Source organism: Anguilla rostrata, chromosome 8, assembly GCF_018555375.3.
Source record: "Anguilla rostrata isolate EN2019 chromosome 8, ASM1855537v3, whole genome shotgun sequence".
Lineage (NCBI taxonomy): Eukaryota > Metazoa > Chordata > Actinopteri > Anguilliformes > Anguillidae > Anguilla > Anguilla rostrata.
Window position 1 is genome coordinate 4,363,664 of NC_057940.1, and position 16,279 is coordinate 4,379,942.

The 16,279-nt window shown below is 46.3% G+C and overlaps 2 protein-coding genes across 5 annotated transcripts in view; one reads left to right on the forward strand and one right to left on the reverse strand.

The window, feature by feature from the left end:
• Positions 1 to 750: 750 nt before the first annotated feature.
• Positions 751 to 6,557, reverse strand: cbln12 (cerebellin 12). 4 transcript variants are annotated; one of them, XM_064345937.1, is made up of 4 exons: positions 6,445 to 6,557; positions 3,339 to 4,084; positions 2,502 to 2,621; positions 751 to 1,653 (listed from the first exon to the last, which is right to left on the reverse strand). In XM_064345937.1, the coding sequence occupies exons 2-4, from the start codon at positions 3,624 to 3,626 to the stop codon at positions 1,456 to 1,458; spliced, it is 606 nt and encodes a 201-aa protein (XP_064202007.1). In that variant the 5' UTR covers positions 3,627 to 4,084; positions 6,445 to 6,557; the 3' UTR covers positions 751 to 1,455. The 4 variants fall into 4 exon arrangements, with proteins under 4 accessions (XP_064202007.1, XP_064202008.1, XP_064202009.1 ...); XM_064345938.1 differs by lacking the exon at positions 6,445 to 6,557 and adding an exon at positions 6,237 to 6,431; XM_064345939.1 differs by lacking the exon at positions 751 to 1,653 and adding an exon at positions 2,057 to 2,167.
• A 1,211-nt stretch (positions 6,558 to 7,768) lies between these two features.
• The window catches only part of si:ch211-284o19.8 (protein lifeguard 1), a 9,534-nt gene continuing 1,023 nt past the window's right edge, over positions 7,769 to 16,279 (forward strand). The window contains exons 1-6 of the mRNA XM_064345936.1: positions 7,769 to 7,978; positions 12,727 to 12,958; positions 13,472 to 13,560; positions 14,343 to 14,543; positions 15,080 to 15,208; positions 15,698 to 15,841. Coding sequence (XP_064202006.1) covers positions 12,850 to 12,958; positions 13,472 to 13,560; positions 14,343 to 14,543; positions 15,080 to 15,208; positions 15,698 to 15,841 — 672 coding nt within the window. The 5' untranslated portion in view covers positions 7,769 to 7,978; positions 12,727 to 12,849. The remainder of the gene's footprint in view (positions 7,979 to 12,726; positions 12,959 to 13,471; positions 13,561 to 14,342; positions 14,544 to 15,079; positions 15,209 to 15,697; positions 15,842 to 16,279) is intronic.

Here is a 16,279-nt window from a genome sequence, read left to right on the forward strand (position 1 = left end):
TAAACAGCTTACAACTTCCCTATACTCTTTAAAATACATTGTATCCCCATACTTACCCAAACCCTGTGATATTATTTCCCTTGTTAAAACTTGAACAGAAGTGTTTGAGAAGGAATGAAGCTTCTGGAGCCAGGCCCTGCTGTTCTGGGGTGATTTTGTATTGCATTTGTTCATCGTGACGAATTGAATTAATTACCATCCAGAAAAATGCATGAAGAAAATAATTAGGCCGACCACGACGCCGTAAATAAGAATGCTGATTAACTGGGTGTACGAGAATGACTTTCATTAATGATATGATCGCAATGGGACTTTTATAGATATCCATTTATTCTGACTTTCAGTTCACATCATGAAAAATGCACAAAACAGGCAAACGTGAAGCTGAATTATACAAAATCAAATCATATATGAATATATTTATGAATATATTTTAATTTAGAACACTTTAAATATTGTCATTTTTAAGCAATGCAGTTGGACAAGAACAGACTAGAACAAATATAAAAACAGCAAATATAAACATTAATTTAGATTTTTATATTTGGAATATATATATATTTATTTTCTATATATGGACCACGAAAGATAATACAAGTAAAACAGCACGTGTCACAAAGTCATTTTTTTTAATGTCCGAAATTACCGCTGATGTTCACTGCATGACTGACAGGATCCATTCAGCGATCACTAAATTAATAATTCATATCTGGTTATTCCCAGGTGTGCAATAGATTTTTAGTTTAAAAAAAAAATCCTTTTGTATTTAGTGCATATTTATACAAGCTACTTTGCATTTTCATTAATTATTTAAATATACGGAACTCATTTTGTTTGGCCATGTAACACTAGAAGCTGAAGCTTCAGAAATTCATGCTGTTGGAAATATACACATGATATTTTATTGTCCTGTAAAGATGAGCGTGGTAGTTTCACAAATAACCACTGAATGTCACTATTTCTGTTTAAAAGATGAGACACCAAACCTGGCATGTAATTGGACCCAATCCAACGCATGAAATTCCAAGGAATACCTTGTCAAAGGCATAACCTTAAAAACACACACAAACACTAACATGAACACTCACATGTGGCCAAACTCACACATGCCATACTCACACATGCACTCACAAGCTCTCTCTCTCTCTCTCTCTCTCTCTCTCTCTTTCTCTCTCTCTCTAATGAGCAATGCCAATGCAGAGGCAGTGACCACACACACAGATAAAACTACCAGATCACGGTCAGCCACAGTGGATACTGGTGTAATTCTCTCAAGATGAGCATCGATTACTTTGGGCTCTGCTCAGATAATGAAAGCTGCATTTAGTGAAGTCAATATCTGTTTCGGTCTCTCTCTTGTGCTCTTTCTCTCTCTTTCTAGCTCTCTCTCTCACTCACTCTCTCCCGCTCTCTCTCTCTCTCTCTCGCTCTCTCTCTTTCTCGTTCTCTCGTTCTCTATAAGGGGAAGACCAGGAAGCCGGAGAAGGTGGAGTACTTCCAACCGCCCATCAGGTTCCCCCGCTCCAGCTTCAGGTAGGCCTTGTCCCCCCTCTCCATGGTTACCAGCCCCGCGTTGGTCGCCGCCTCCCGGGTCACGTCCTGGTCCCCGGCGAAGGCCGAGATCACCGGCCAACCGTTGAGCACCAGACTGACCTGAGATCAGTGAGAGAGCCGTTGAGCACCAGACTGACCTGAGATCAGTCAGAGAGAGCTGTTCAGCCCCAGACTGACCTGAGATCAGTCAGAGAGAGCTGTTCGGCTCCAGACTGACCTGAGATCAGAGAGAGAGCCGTTCAGCCCCAGACTGACCTGAGATCAGAGACAGAGATCTGTTCAGCCCCAGACTGACCTGAGATCAGAGAGAGAGAGCCATTCAGCTCCAGACTGACCTGAGATCAGAGAGAGAGCTGTTCAGCTCCAGACTGACCTGAGATCAGTGAGAGAGAGCTGTTCAGCTCCAGACTGACCTGAGATCAGAGAGAGAGAGCTGTTCAGCTCCAGACTGACCTGAGATCAGAGACAGAGAGCCATTCAGCTCCAGACTGACCTGAGATCAGAGAGAGAGAGCCATTCAGCTCCAGACTGACCTGAGATCAGAGAGAGAGAGCTGTTCAGCTCCAGACTGACCTGAGATCAGAGAGAGAGAGCCGTTGAGCACCAGACTGACCTGAGATCAGAGAGCCGTTGTGCACCAGACTGACCTGAGATCAGTGAGAGAGAGCTGTTCAGCTCCAGACTGACCTGAGATCAGTGAGAGAGAGCCATTCAGCTCCAGACTGACCTCAGATCACAGAGGACGGGTGGAGATTGATTTGACCAAGGGTTACCAGAATGTCTCGTTTCCTAATTATTTGTGCAGGTCCGGTCTGTGCTCCTGACTTTGTGCTCTGGTCTGAGTAATTGATGGAAGAACTTTACCGGTAGTTTGTAATGAATTTGCATGTGAATGACTCCCTGGTCATACAGGTATATGTGCGTGTGTGTGTGTGTGTCTCTCTCACCTGTATTGTTTGTCTGTTATATGCTTTGACCACATGGAAGTTGAAACTGTACACTCCTCTCCTCGGTGCGAGGAACACACTGCTCTCCTGATCAAAGTGATTTCCCACATTCACCAGGATCTGAGAGAGAGAGAGAGAGAGCGAGGTGGGGGAGAGAGAGATAGAGAGAGAGAGGGGTGGGGAGAGAGAGAGCGAGAGAGAGAGAGAGGTGAGGGGAGAGAGAGACAGAGAGAAAAAGAGAGGTGGGGAGAGAGATAGAGAGGGATGGGGAGAAAGAGAGAGAGTGGGAGAGGGAGAGAGGTGGAGAGAGGGAGAGAGAGGGAGAGAGAGGTGGAGGGAGAGAGAGATGGATATGGATAGAGACAGAGAGTGGGAGAGGGAGAAAGAAAGAGAAAGAATTTCTAATAAATGGCCTACAAGTTGCTAATAAAACCGGATCAACCAAAAAGTTAACTAGATAAAATCAGCATTCCATTCAAAATCTTATTCTATTCATAAATTCGTATTCTAGTTCACATCACATTTTTAAAAACATGAAATATGTTGTTGAATATAAGAGGGAAATATAAGAGCCAGTAATAAAGCAAACAGACAAAACCACAACCTGCACGGGATCTACAGTGGTGTAATGAAAAATTATGCAATAAATTATGCAATAAAGACATTTTTTTTTTAATTCAGCCACTGTATATACTTCTAAGACCCAGCAACACACTGTCATGCTCTTTAAAAGTGTTACACACCATAGTGCACTATGCACTAATGCATAAGGCACCATCACAGGACCCTGCGGCCTACTTTGACCGCGTACGTTTTTTTCGTATTTGGAAGGCTGACCTGGTCGAAGTAGATGATCATGGTGCGGTTGCTCATGTCCGTGGGCTCGTGATTGGTCTGCCGGGTGACGGAGAAGGCCACGCGGCCCGTCCCGGAGCGCACGGACATGCCCAGAGCGTTCCCCGTCGGCTCGGACGAGGGCGTGGAGTCGCACACCACCAGGCACTTCCCCTCCAGCACGATGGGCTCCGTGTCGTTCTGCCCCTCGGCCAGCAGGGGGCCCCAGAGGGCCAGCAGACCCAGCAGCAGGGTGGGGCCCCGAGGGAGGAGGGGCCTGAGGGCCAGCATACTGCGGGGAGCCGTGGCTGGGGTTGGGGTATGAGGGCGTGGCAGGTACAGTGGGTGTGTTTGAGGGCGTGGCAGGTACAGTGGGTGTGTTTGAGGATGTGGCAGGTACAGCAGGTGTGTAAGAGGGTATAGCAGGGAGAGCAGGTGTATATAAGGGCGAGGCAAGTACAGCAGGTGTGTCTGAGGGTGTAGCAGGTAGATCAGGTGTATACGAGGGTGTAGCAGGTAGAGCAGGTGTGTAAGAAGGTGCAGCAGGAAGAGCAGGCGTGTAAGAGGGTGTAGCAGGTAGAGCCACCTGTGACCAGAAGGTGTAGAGGTCACATCTCAGTTAGGGACAGGTCTGGAGCTCACAGGGAGAGGCTGCTTGGGCTCTTCCACACTGCATGTCATTCAAGAGCTGTATTATTCCAGAGTCTCTCTTTGTCCTTGGATCAGGGTGCTGGGAAATGGGTGCGTTGCTGTGACAAAGAGAGGATTGGGGGGTGGGTTCAGGGGGTGGAGGGGGCAGACAGAATTTGACGGTACAGTTCAACACCACCCCCACAGGCCACGAGGAAGCTTAATTAAACAATGACGAAGAACAAGGAGAAAAAGAGGAACGGTAACGCTTTGTAACAAGACAGAAATACAGGAAGGAACGAATATGTGGTCATGCTACAGAAAGATAGAGAGAGAGAGAGTGAGGTAGAGAGAGAGGAAATGAAGAGATGTGTGATAAACAAATAAAAATCAATTTTTAAAAGGCAAGCATACTTGATTCAGTAATCTTGGGAATAAGCTGTAGTTGTCAGAGAGAGAGAGCGAGAGAGAGAGAGAGTAACATGGGAGAGATAGAAAGAGAGAGAGAGAAGGAGAGTGGGAAGGAGAGAGTGGGAGAGATTGAGAGGACAGCCCAGGCCTGCTGAGAGGCCATCTGTCCTTCGAATGCTTGCTCTTTCTCTTCCCATGTTCCTGAAATGCTAATGCCACCCTCCTTTCTCCCTCTCGCTCCCCCCTTCCCTCTCCCTCGCTCCTTTCTCTCCCTCACTCCACCCTTCCCTCTCTCTCTCACTCTCCGTGTGTCCCCCCCCCCATCCTCACAGAACTCTCGATGACCATTTCATTTTCTCACACCGCACAGCGAAATTTCCAGTGTTGATTCAACACTCACAGAGTACACACTGCATTAATCTAATTGGGACCACATGTGCTCTGTGAGAGTTGATTCAACACTGAACACTTGACTGTGTGGCTATTGCATTACCATAATTTTAACTGGGGACTGGATTGTGCCATGCAATAAATCAGCAGTCTCCAATCCTGGTCCTGGAGAGCAACAGGCTGTGGTTTTTTTTTTTTAGCTTCTCCACCCTAGCGCCCCGGAAATGGAACAAAGTCCCTGTTCCTCTACGAACCACTCCCCAGTTGCCCATCTTTTGCCATGGTCCGATGAGTCATCTCTTCAGACTACACCTGGACTAACTATCTATCACCATTCTGCGGGACACTCGCAATCTTGGATCATTTTTATCACTTAAATCCCCCTCTTTCATGCTACGCATGCACCTCCTGTGCCACTCTCCAGTTACATGTACCTCCAACCAGCACTTATATTGTACTTTGTATCATTATCTTGATGTTGTAGCTTGTCGTCATGCCTCCTAGCTGACTTGGCATAGGTTAGGTCAGAGAGTAATGTTCACTGTGTGAACTGGACTTAAAGCGTTCATGGCTATGAACAACTTACAAAATGAGTATTGTACCTGTATCGGACCTGTGTCTCGTTGTTGTTCCAATGACATTCGCTATGCACTTACTATACGTCGCTTTGGATAAAAGCGTCTGCCAAATAAATGTAATGTCATGTTTTCAGCATAAGATTACCACCCAATTCAGACCCACTTAACCAGGTGAGGTGAGCTTACAGTGTAATCGACTGCTCTGATTGATTATTGATCAGTTTAGTGCAGAGTAGCCACGAAAACCAGCCGACCCTGCGGGTCTCGTGGATGAAGGTTGGGGACCACGGTAATAAATCCCTCTCTGGCATCGTCCCATCGTTGTGAGAGATGTTCTTCTGCATTTGGCCCTGTTCCACTAACCCCCGAAGCCCACACTGGTTCTCAAAGACGAACTTGTGAAACACTTTCCTGACTGAGAACATCATTATCTTTATCGTATTCGAAACCCACGATATAGAAAACATAATCACATCCCTTAACAAAATAGGAGAACATCATTATCTTTATCGTATTCAAAATACACGATATAGAAAACATGATCACAGCCCTTAACAAAATGGGAGAACATCATTATCTTTATCGTATTCAAAATACACGATATAGAAAACATAATCACAGCCATTGGCATAATCATAATAATTAATAATAATAAATAGCCCAAACATCCTAGACAAAATATAACAATATGGACATCATAGTCCATAAATGAGTGGTGTTAAGTGGTTCGTGTCTCCAAACGGGACCCATCTGAGACGACTACTCACCCAACTCATCTACGCTTTGGATAAAAGCGCTATATAAATGCAGTCCATTTACCATTACCATTTACGCTCTTTAAAATGGTTTTAAAAGACATGTCTCACTCTGACAGACTCACCGTTTTACTCACTGGATTTCCCAGTTTTTTTTCCCAGCTTCTTTGGAAGATCTCCCTGATCTACATCATCTTCATACCGGTCCCATTAACTAGCCATAAGATATGCGGCCGCATTAACTGGCCGCACAACCCTAATCCTCATTAATGACCCTCAGATCCACAGCCCCGTTGACCAGCTGCAAGGTCCAGAGTGCTGTTAGTAACAGAAAGACAGCCTCACCTGTGTTGGGGGAATGATGCTTCAGCAGGATAGAAGTGTGTCCTACGGCCTTGGAATGGGCTTGTGATGTTCCCTGCCTTCTCCCTCTCTCCTTCTGACCCTCCCTCCCTCCCTCTCTCTCTCTCTCTCTCCTTTTCTCATCCCCTCTCTCCTTCTGTCTCTCTCTCCCTCCCTGTGTCTTCTACCCTCCCTCCCTCCCTGCCTCCCTCGCTCTCTCATCCTCTCTCGGTTGAGTGAAGAGCTTTGCAGAACCCATACTGTTCCCCTCGATCCTTCCAAGAGTTCCGCTCAATTCGACCCCCTGCTCTTACCTCACACACACACACACACACACACACACACACACACACACACAACCATACACACTCATACACACACACTCACACACACACAACCATACACACTCATACACACACACATACACACACGCACACACACACACACATACAACCATACACACTCATACACACACACACACACACACACAACCATACACACACATCTATCCTTCCAAGTGTTCCACTCAATCCGACCCCCTGCTCTTACCTCACACACACACACACACACACACACACAACCATACACACTCATACACACACTCATACACACACACTCACATCTATCCTTCCCAGAGTTCTGCTCAATCTGACCCCCTGTGCTTACCTCACGCACACACACTTTCATACACATTCACACACACACACACACACACACACACACACACACACACACACACACAGGTTGTTTGGGAGCCAGTTCTGAACAATGTGTGGATTATAGTGAAGGTGGAAGTGCTCAGCCCATTCCCATCCCCTGGCTATATTTAGTGACCCCCCCCCCCCAAATCCCACTGCCATGGCTCTGTCCGGCGACAGAGAGAATTCTGTTGCCGATTCCAACCCTCCTTCCATGTTATACAGGAACCAGGAACGCTCTGGCCTATTCCAACCCTTCCTCCCTCCCTGGCCTGTAGCGTGTCACACTGCAGAACGTCAGGCCGCGCAGACACTCCGTGTGCCTCATATTTTTAAAGTGTGAGGTGCAGCAGATTTATGGATGATGCTTCCGCCATCGTCACTGTTTTCTCAGTACCAGATCTGATATTACCAATATTTCATACCGTTACTGTCATCATTGTTCAATACAAGAGATCGGATCAATTTCACCATGGCATACTGTGTCTCAATCAGTAACAGTTCTTCGGTTTCAGTCGACCATTGCAAAAGCAGGGCAGTGGTGTGGAAACTCTGTGGTTTCCCATTACCCATGATCCCCTTGGGCTGGGGGGGTCACACCACGATTTGGAAATTTATTTCTTTCCGTTTTTTGACCCGTGGTTCAGTTCTGTTCTGATTGTGAGGTTGTTGAAGTTTGAGGAAGTGAAGGTGATAAGAGAGCCTAGTGGTGGTATCACCGTGGGACAAAGCAAGCGCACAAGAAGACTGTTCTCATGAAGGCAAATTTACTGTAGCCAGCACCCTAATCTGTGAAGCTCGCTGAGATTAAATCTGATCAAACCAAACTCCAGAATAAGGTAAGAGCTTTATCAGTTATCAATGGGTACCAACATCAGCATTTTCAATTTGCAACTGCGAAGAGTATGTAACATCCGTGCTAAAGTTTACCCTTTTTAATATGCTGAAGACAAAACAGGAAAACATGAACTCGGGCAACATCTTGAAGTGAAGCTATTTCTTTTAGAGAAATAGGTGCTTCTACTTTATGGTAAATCCCCTGCCACCAGCCAACAGATATAGTTTGGATGAGGGCTCAGTCCCTGTTTGCGATTGTATCTTTGACAAAGCCATTTACATTGTAAGGTAGACAATGAAGTACCACCGATATTCTTATGGTTTCAGAGATCTGCAAAAACATACTTAATTAAATAATAATGAAAAGGCAGGAAATAGGCAATTTGGTATGAAAGTTATGTCCTTCAGTCTCCGAGTTTCACACATGGTATGTTACTACTTACTGATAATCCTACTAGTACCTACTAGTCAGCTTTTTTATAGTCTTTAACATATTATACATAATACTGTAGAGGCATGATGTGTTTAATGCTGTATATTTCTGAAATTAATGTTCACAATTTAAGCAGCTTTAAACAGTTGATTGATTTCTGTAATATATTAATCTACGTTATACATATCATACAATTTATAGAACAGAACCTTTATACTTTTTTTTTTCCATCCCAAAGCCGTTTTCATGTGGTGAAGCTTAGCTGCCAAAGGGAATTTTGTGTCTGTTGTGGAAAGCCGGCAAAGATTAGAATAGTGGATTTTTCAGAATTCAATGGTTAAATTGCTGTTGCTTAAAAAAAAAAAAACCACATGGAAACGTTGCAGACTGTGGTTTCCTGCCTTAGTGCAGTGGAAGGGGGGCCCTCCAGGCAGGTTCATAAGCAGTGCATGAGCATTCACAGACACCAACCGACCTAATGACATCCTACATAGGCCATCATAGGGGAGTGATATGTCAATATGCTACATAGGCCATCATAGGGGAGTGATATGTCAACATTACATTACATTACAGGCATTTGGCAGATGCTCTTATCCAGAGCGACGTACAACAAAGTGTATAACCATAACCAGGAACAAGTATAACGAAACCCCTAGAGAGAAGAACATCCTACATAGGCCATCATAGGGGAGTGATATGTCGACATCCTACATAGGCCATCATAGGGGAGTGATATGTCAACATCCTACATAGAGAATCATAGGGGGTGATATATCAACATGCTAAATATCATACATAGGCCATCATAGGGGTGATATGTCAACATGCTACATAGGCCATCATAGGGGAGTGATATGTCAACATTACATTACATTACATTACATTACAGGCATTTGGCAGATGCTCTTATCCAGAGCGACGTACAACAAAGTGTATAACCATAACCAGGAACAAGTATGACGAAACCCCTAGAGAGAAGAACATCCTACATAGGCCATCATAGGGGAGTGATATGCTAACATGCTACATAGGCCATCATAGGGACTGATATGTCAACATCCTACATAGGCCATCATAGGGGAGTGATATGTCAACATGCTACATAGGCCATCATAGGGAGTGATATGCTAACATGCTACATAGGCCATCATAGGGGAGTGATATACTAACATCCTACATAGGCCATCATAGGGGAGTGATATGTCAACATGCTACATAGGCCATCATAGGGAGTGATATGTCAACATGCTACATAGGCCATCATAGGGGAGTGATATGTCAACATGCTACATAGGCCATCATAGGGGAGTGATATGTCAACATGCTACATAGGCCATCATAGGGGAGTGATATGTCAACATGCTACACAGGCCATCATAGGGAGTGATATACTAACATACTACATAGGCCATCATAGGGGAGTGATATGCTAACATGCTACATAGGCCATCATAGGGACTGATATGTCAACATCCTACATAGGCCATCATAGGGGAGTGATATGTCAATATGCTACATAGGCCATCATAGGGGAGTGATATACTAACATCCTACATAGGCCATCATAGGGGAGTGATATGTCAACATGCTACACAGGCCATCATAGGGAGTGATATACTAACATCCTACATAGGCCATCATAGGGGAGTGATATGTCAACATGCTACATAGGCCATCATAGGGAGTGATATGCTAACATGCTACATAGGCCATCATAGGGGAGTGATATGTCAACATGCTACATAGGCCATCATAGGGGAGTGATATGTCAACATGCTACATATGCCATCATAGGGAGTGATATGCTAACATGCTACATAGGCCATCATAGGGGAGTGATATGTCAACATGCTACATAGGCCATCATAGGGGAGTGATATGTCAACATGCTACATAGGCCATCATAGGGAGTGATATGTCAACATGCTACATAGGCCATCATAGGGGGGTGATATGTCAACATCCTACATAGGCCATCATAGGGGAGTGATATGTCAACATGCTACATAGGCCATCATAGGGGAGTGATATGTCAACATGCTACATAGGCCATCATAGGGGAGTGATATGTCAACATGCTACATAGGCCATCATAGGGGAGTGATATGTCAACATGCTACATAGGCCATCATAGGGGAGTGATATGTCAACATCCTACATAGGCCATCATAGGGGAGTGATATGTCAACATGCTACATAGGCCATCATAGGGGAGTGATATGTCAACATCCTACATAGGCCATCATAGGGGAGTGATATGTCAACATGCTACATAGGCCATCATAGGGGAGTGATATGTCAACATGCTACATAGGCCATCATAGGGGAGTGATATGTCAACATCCTACATAGAGAATCATAGGGGGTGATATATCAACATGCTAAATATCATACATAGGCCATCATAGGGGTGATATGTCAACATGCTACATAGGCCATCATAGGGAGTGATATGTCAACATGCTACATAGGCCATCATAGGGAGTGATATGTCAACATGCTACATAGGCCATCATAGGGAGTGATATGTCAACATGCTACATAGGCCATCATAGGAGAGTGATATGTCGACATCCTACATAGGCCATCATAGGGGAGTGATATGTCAACATGCTACACAGGCCATCATAGGGAGTGATATACTAACATACTACATAGGCCATCATAGGGACTGATATGTCAATATCCTACATAGGCCATCATAGGGACTGATATGTCAACATCCTACATAGGCCATCATAGGGGAGTGATATGTCAACATCCTACATAGGCCATCATAGGGACTGATATGTCAACATCCTACATAGAGAATCATAGGGGGTGATATATCAACATGCTAAATATCATACATAGGCCATCATAGGGGTGATATGTCAACATGCTACATAGGCCATCATAGGGAGTGATATGTCAACATGCAGATCTACATTACATTACATTACAGGCATTTAGCAGACGCTCTTATCCAGAGCGACTTACACAACTTTTTACATAGCACTTTACATTGTATCCATTTATACAGCTGGATATATACTGAAGCAATGCAGGTTAAGTACCTTGCTCAAGGGTACAACGGCAGTGTCCTTACTCGGGAATCGAACCTGCGACCTTTCGGTTACAAGCGCAGTTCCTTACCCACTGTGCCACACTCCGTCCTAGATCTAAAGTTGGATGCAGCGATTCGAAACAGAACGAGCAGGTAAACAGTCACAGGTGCTCACGCATGCAAACAGGGACAAGCGCGTAGCGGCACGCAACAAACAAGGCGGCTCCAAAAAAAAGTTCGCTCGCAAGAGAACAATTACCTTCTCAGAGAACATGAAACAAAAGAAAAAAAAAAGAAGTGGGTAGGAAGAGTAAGAGGAAACGTGTCAAAAGACGGCACGCCACATTGTGAAACGTGCTCTGAGAACAGGACCAAACTGCCACACGTCTGAATGCGATTAGTCGCTCTTCCCGTAGACTTAGGAGGTTAAGGAGAAGTGTCTCGAGGTCTCTCATTGCATTGCATTACAGGCATTTAGCAGACGCTCTTAACCAGAGCGACTTACACAACATTCTACATAGAATTTACATTGCATCCATTCATACAGCTGGATATACACTGAAGCAATGCAGGTTAAGTACCTTTGCTCAAGGGTACGATGGCAGCGTACTACCCGGGAATCGAACCTGCGACCTTTAGGTTACAAGACCAGCTCCTTACCCATTGTACTACACTGCTGCCTCTCAAGACCTGTCCATTGGCGCCATAAGTGATGTCACCATTCTGCTCTGTTACACCATGGTAATAGCCGTTATTGCGACAGGGGTGGTGAGGAAGCACACTCTGTGAGTCTTTTATACCAGCCGACATTATCATTAATGAATGCACGATATGGTTATTAGGCCAAGAACCGAGAAGGCAAAAAGACACAATATTAATTTCATCCATTATCTTTGTGGTTGTCAAAGTGGGGGGTGGAGGGGGAGGGGGAGGGGGGGCTGCCCCTGGGGGGGGCACACAGAGACAATGGGAGGAGGGTGTGGGGAGGGTGGGGGGGTGCTAGGTGACTGTTGAAGAGAAAAAAAAGTCCATTTCAAACCAAAATGAAAAGAATAGCATTCAATGTTTTTTTTTTTTTTGATTCAGGAACTCTGGGAATCACTTGCCAAAAATGTAAGAAGTTGGGAGCCTCTCCGCCTTGGCTTCACCCTGTATCAGCATTTTCACTGCGTCCTTCTCCGCCCCCCACCCCCCGTGTCTCCTCTGGTAATCCTCCTCCTCCTCCTCCTCCTCCTCTGTTCCCTCCTCCCTTTCCGCCATTCTCGCAGAATGACGGAAGCCAAGCACCCGATGTCGCCCCCGCTGGGCCCGGACGGCGCCGGCCTGGGCCCGCCATCGCCCAACGACCCCCCCAATACAACCTGCCGCCGGACCAGCCCCCACCGCCGTACATGCCCCCCACCTACCAGCAGTCGCCACCTCTCTACCCCCCTCCTCCCGCCGCTGGATTCCCCGACTCCATGCCACCCGGAGAGCTGAGCCCCCCGCCGTACGCTTCAGGTAACAGCGAAAAACAAAATAAAATAAAATTTCGAGGAAGAATTGTGAGGAGGAAGTGGGTCGACAGCCCGTGTGAGGGGGAATATGTCCGTGCGGGGCGACATAGCTCAGGTGCCGGTTTGATCCCCCGCCCTGGGCATGTCGAAGTGTCCCTGAGCAAGACACCTAACCCCTAACTGCTCTGGCGAATGAGAGGCATCAATTGTAAAGCACTTTGGATAAAAGCGCTATATGAATGCAGTCCATTTACCATTTGAATAAAACCGTTACAAATCAGGCAACTTTCAATTATTTGTTAAACATCAAAGGAATTGTCTTGTGTGTTTTTTTTTGTTGTGCTTTCTGTAAACTCCCAATAAAAGCCCGTCGGGGTTTTTTGCTGGAGGTTCCATCGCTTCCGTGCCGCCCACTGCAAGCAGGTAGTGCCCGGTGCCCGCGCCCGTGCCCGTGCCAGGTGGCGGCAGCGGCTGCCCGCCGGTCTCAGTGCGCTAAAGCTGTTTCTCTCTCCGCAAGGGGTGGCCGACGTGCCAGCGGACAGCACCAGCAGCCTGCTCGTCTCTTCCTTCGGGGACAAAACCATCCGCAGGGCTTTCGTCAGGAAGGTCCGTACGCACGTCGCTGCGCCCGTCCCAAGGCTATCACGCGTCTCCTCTCACGTTCGCTTTTTAAAAATTTACTTCTGTATTTATTTTTTATTTTCTTTTTTTTTTTTATTTAATAAAATGTCAGCTCCAGTTCAGTTTCGTTTTTCGACCCTCCGTTAGTTTGAATTTTATTCTGTTTTTAATAGGCTCTATGTGGCTATTTCGTTTTTATATTACATAGCTGAGCTTTAGTTCTAACCCAACATCTTCTAGCACTCTGAACTTCAGTTTGTGCTATAGTGCCCTTCCCAATCAAGCTGCGTGTTCATCATTACCCATCACAGTGAGGACCTGTCCTGGCCACGAGCACAGAGTCTCACTACCTGTCTAATTTCTCAGTGCAGCGACTTTTTATATGTCCCGCGCATCCATATCGAGTCACGCTGTGCTTTTTCACAGTAGTTACACTCTACCTGCTCAAGTGATCAACTCAGCTCAGTGTTCAGTGTGGTGATCGTACCTACCTGGACAGGTGTTCAGTGTGGCGATTCTGCCTACCTGGACAGGTGTTCAGTGTGGCGATTCTGCCTACCTGGACAGGTGTTCAGTGTGGCGATTCTGCCTACCTGGACAGGTGTTCAGTGTGGCGATTCTGCCTACCTGGACAGGTGTTCAGTGTGGCGATTCTACCTACCTGCACAGGTGTTCAGTGTGGTGATCGTACCTACCTGGACAGGTGTTCAGTGTAATGATTCTACCTGTAAAGGTGTTCAGTGTGGCGATTCTACCTACCTGCACAGGTGTTCAGTGTGGTGACGCTGCAGCTGCTCGTTACCTTCAGTGTGGTGTGCCTGTTCACCTTCTCAGCGACGGTGAAGACGGCTGTGCAGGGGAACATCTGGATCTATCTAAGCTCCTACATCATCTTCGTCGTTGTGGCGATTTGCCTCAGCTTTAGCAGCTCCTTCAGCCGGAAGCACCCCTGGAACCTGCTGGGGCTGGTGAGCACAACACCACCATCTGCTGGAAGCTAGGGGCATTACCTAGCAGCAGAACACTGCCGCCTGCTGTAAGCTAGAGGCATTACTTAACAGCACACTACCGCCACCTGCTGTAAGATTGAGGCATTACCTATCAGCACACTACTGCCCCCTGCTGTAAGATAGAGGCATTACCTATCAGCACACTACTGCCCCCTGCTGTAAGATAGAGGCATTACCTAACTGCACACTACTGCCACCTGCTGTAAGATAGAGGCATTACCTAACAGCACACTACTGCCCCCTGCTGTAAGATAGAGGCATTACCTAACAGCACGCTACTGCCACCTGCTGTAAGATAGAGGTATTACCTAACGGCACACTACTGCCACCTGCTGTAAGATAGAGGCACTACCTAATAGCACACTACCACACCCTTCTGTAAGATAGAGGAACTGCAGAATAGTAGAATACCGCCCCCTGTTGCCAACCTGAGACACTGGCTGACAGTAGAAGAGAGTAGGTCTCTGAGGGAGGCCATGTTTCTCTGCTCACAGGCGGTGGTCACTCTCACTCTGTCCTACATGGTCGGCACGGTGGCCTCCTACCACAACACTACCGCCGTGGTCATCGCTATGGGAACCACCATGGTCGTCTGCTTCGCCATCATCATCTTCTCGGCCCAGGTAAACATTGCCGGTCCGTCTCAGGTCAAAGTAAACCTCACCTGAGGTCTGCTTCCCATCAGCCCAGGTAAACCCACCTGTACGTCTCTCAGCCCAGGTGAACTCACCTATGCATATCTCACCCCAGGTAAACTCACCTGTGCGTATCTCACCCCAGGTAAACTTACTTGTGCATCTCTCAGCCCAGGTAAACTCACCTGTACGTCTCTGAGCCCAGGTAAACTCACCTGTATGTCTGTGAGCCCAGGTAAACTCACCTATATGTCTGTGAGCCCAGGTAAACTCACCTGTGCATCTCTCAGCCCAGGTGAACTCACCTGTACGTCTCTGAGCCCAGGTAAACTCACCTGTATGTCTGTGAGCCCAGGTGAACTCACCTGTGCATCTCTCAGCCCAGATGAACTCAGCTGTGCATCTCTCCGCTCTGGTGAACTCTCCTTACCTGTTTCTCAGGTGAACTCATCTGGTTTCTTTATGCATCTGTTTCAGACCCGCGTGGATTTCACCGTGTGCAATGGAACTCTACTAATATTGTCTGTGATCCTGCTGATGTTTGGATTCTTCTGCTGCTTCTTCTACTCCAGCATTCTGCAGATCGTCTATGGATGTCTTGGGGCCCTGCTCTACTCAGTGGTACAGACATTGCAGTGCATTACCTCCCTGTCTCAGGCTTTCTCTCTCGCCAGTTCGAATTCAACAGGGCTTTTCAGTGGCGTGACAAATATACACTAGTGTTGACTGCTCTGAAATAACACTAGAACTTTACTACTGTACATGCACAAAACCCTACTGAACACTTACACTAAATATACCTTTAAACAGCTACAGTATGTCCGTACCTACGATAGATTCAGCTGGACACAAGCAATGTGATAGAATTAGTGAAATATGTATTAAGTATGTTTGACATGTCAGATTAAATGTGGGAAGAGTTTGATCCAGACGACATGGAGCAACAAAAATTAGAGGTGGAAAAAGTACAGTTGTTTGTAACTAAAGGCTGATAACCACTGCAGGCTGCAGTGCTGTGATACACTTATAGTATATGAAGCGTATTGTGACGATTGTGAA

What these genes read in the sequence shown, in the direction of transcription:
- cbln12 (XM_064345937.1), bottom strand. Translation starts at nt 3,626, where the DNA reads ATGCTGGCCCTCAGGCCCCTCCTCCCTCGGGGCCCCACCCTGCTGCTG. An exon ending in TGATCATCTACTTCGACCAG is followed by an intron (nt 2,622 to 3,338) that starts GTCAGCCTTCCA and finishes TCTCTCTCTCAG; the next exon opens with ATCCTGGTGAATGTGGGAAA. An exon ending in ATAACAGACAAACAATACAG is followed by an intron (nt 1,654 to 2,501) that starts GTGAGAGAGACA and finishes CACTGATCTCAG; the next exon opens with GTCAGTCTGGTGCTCAACGG.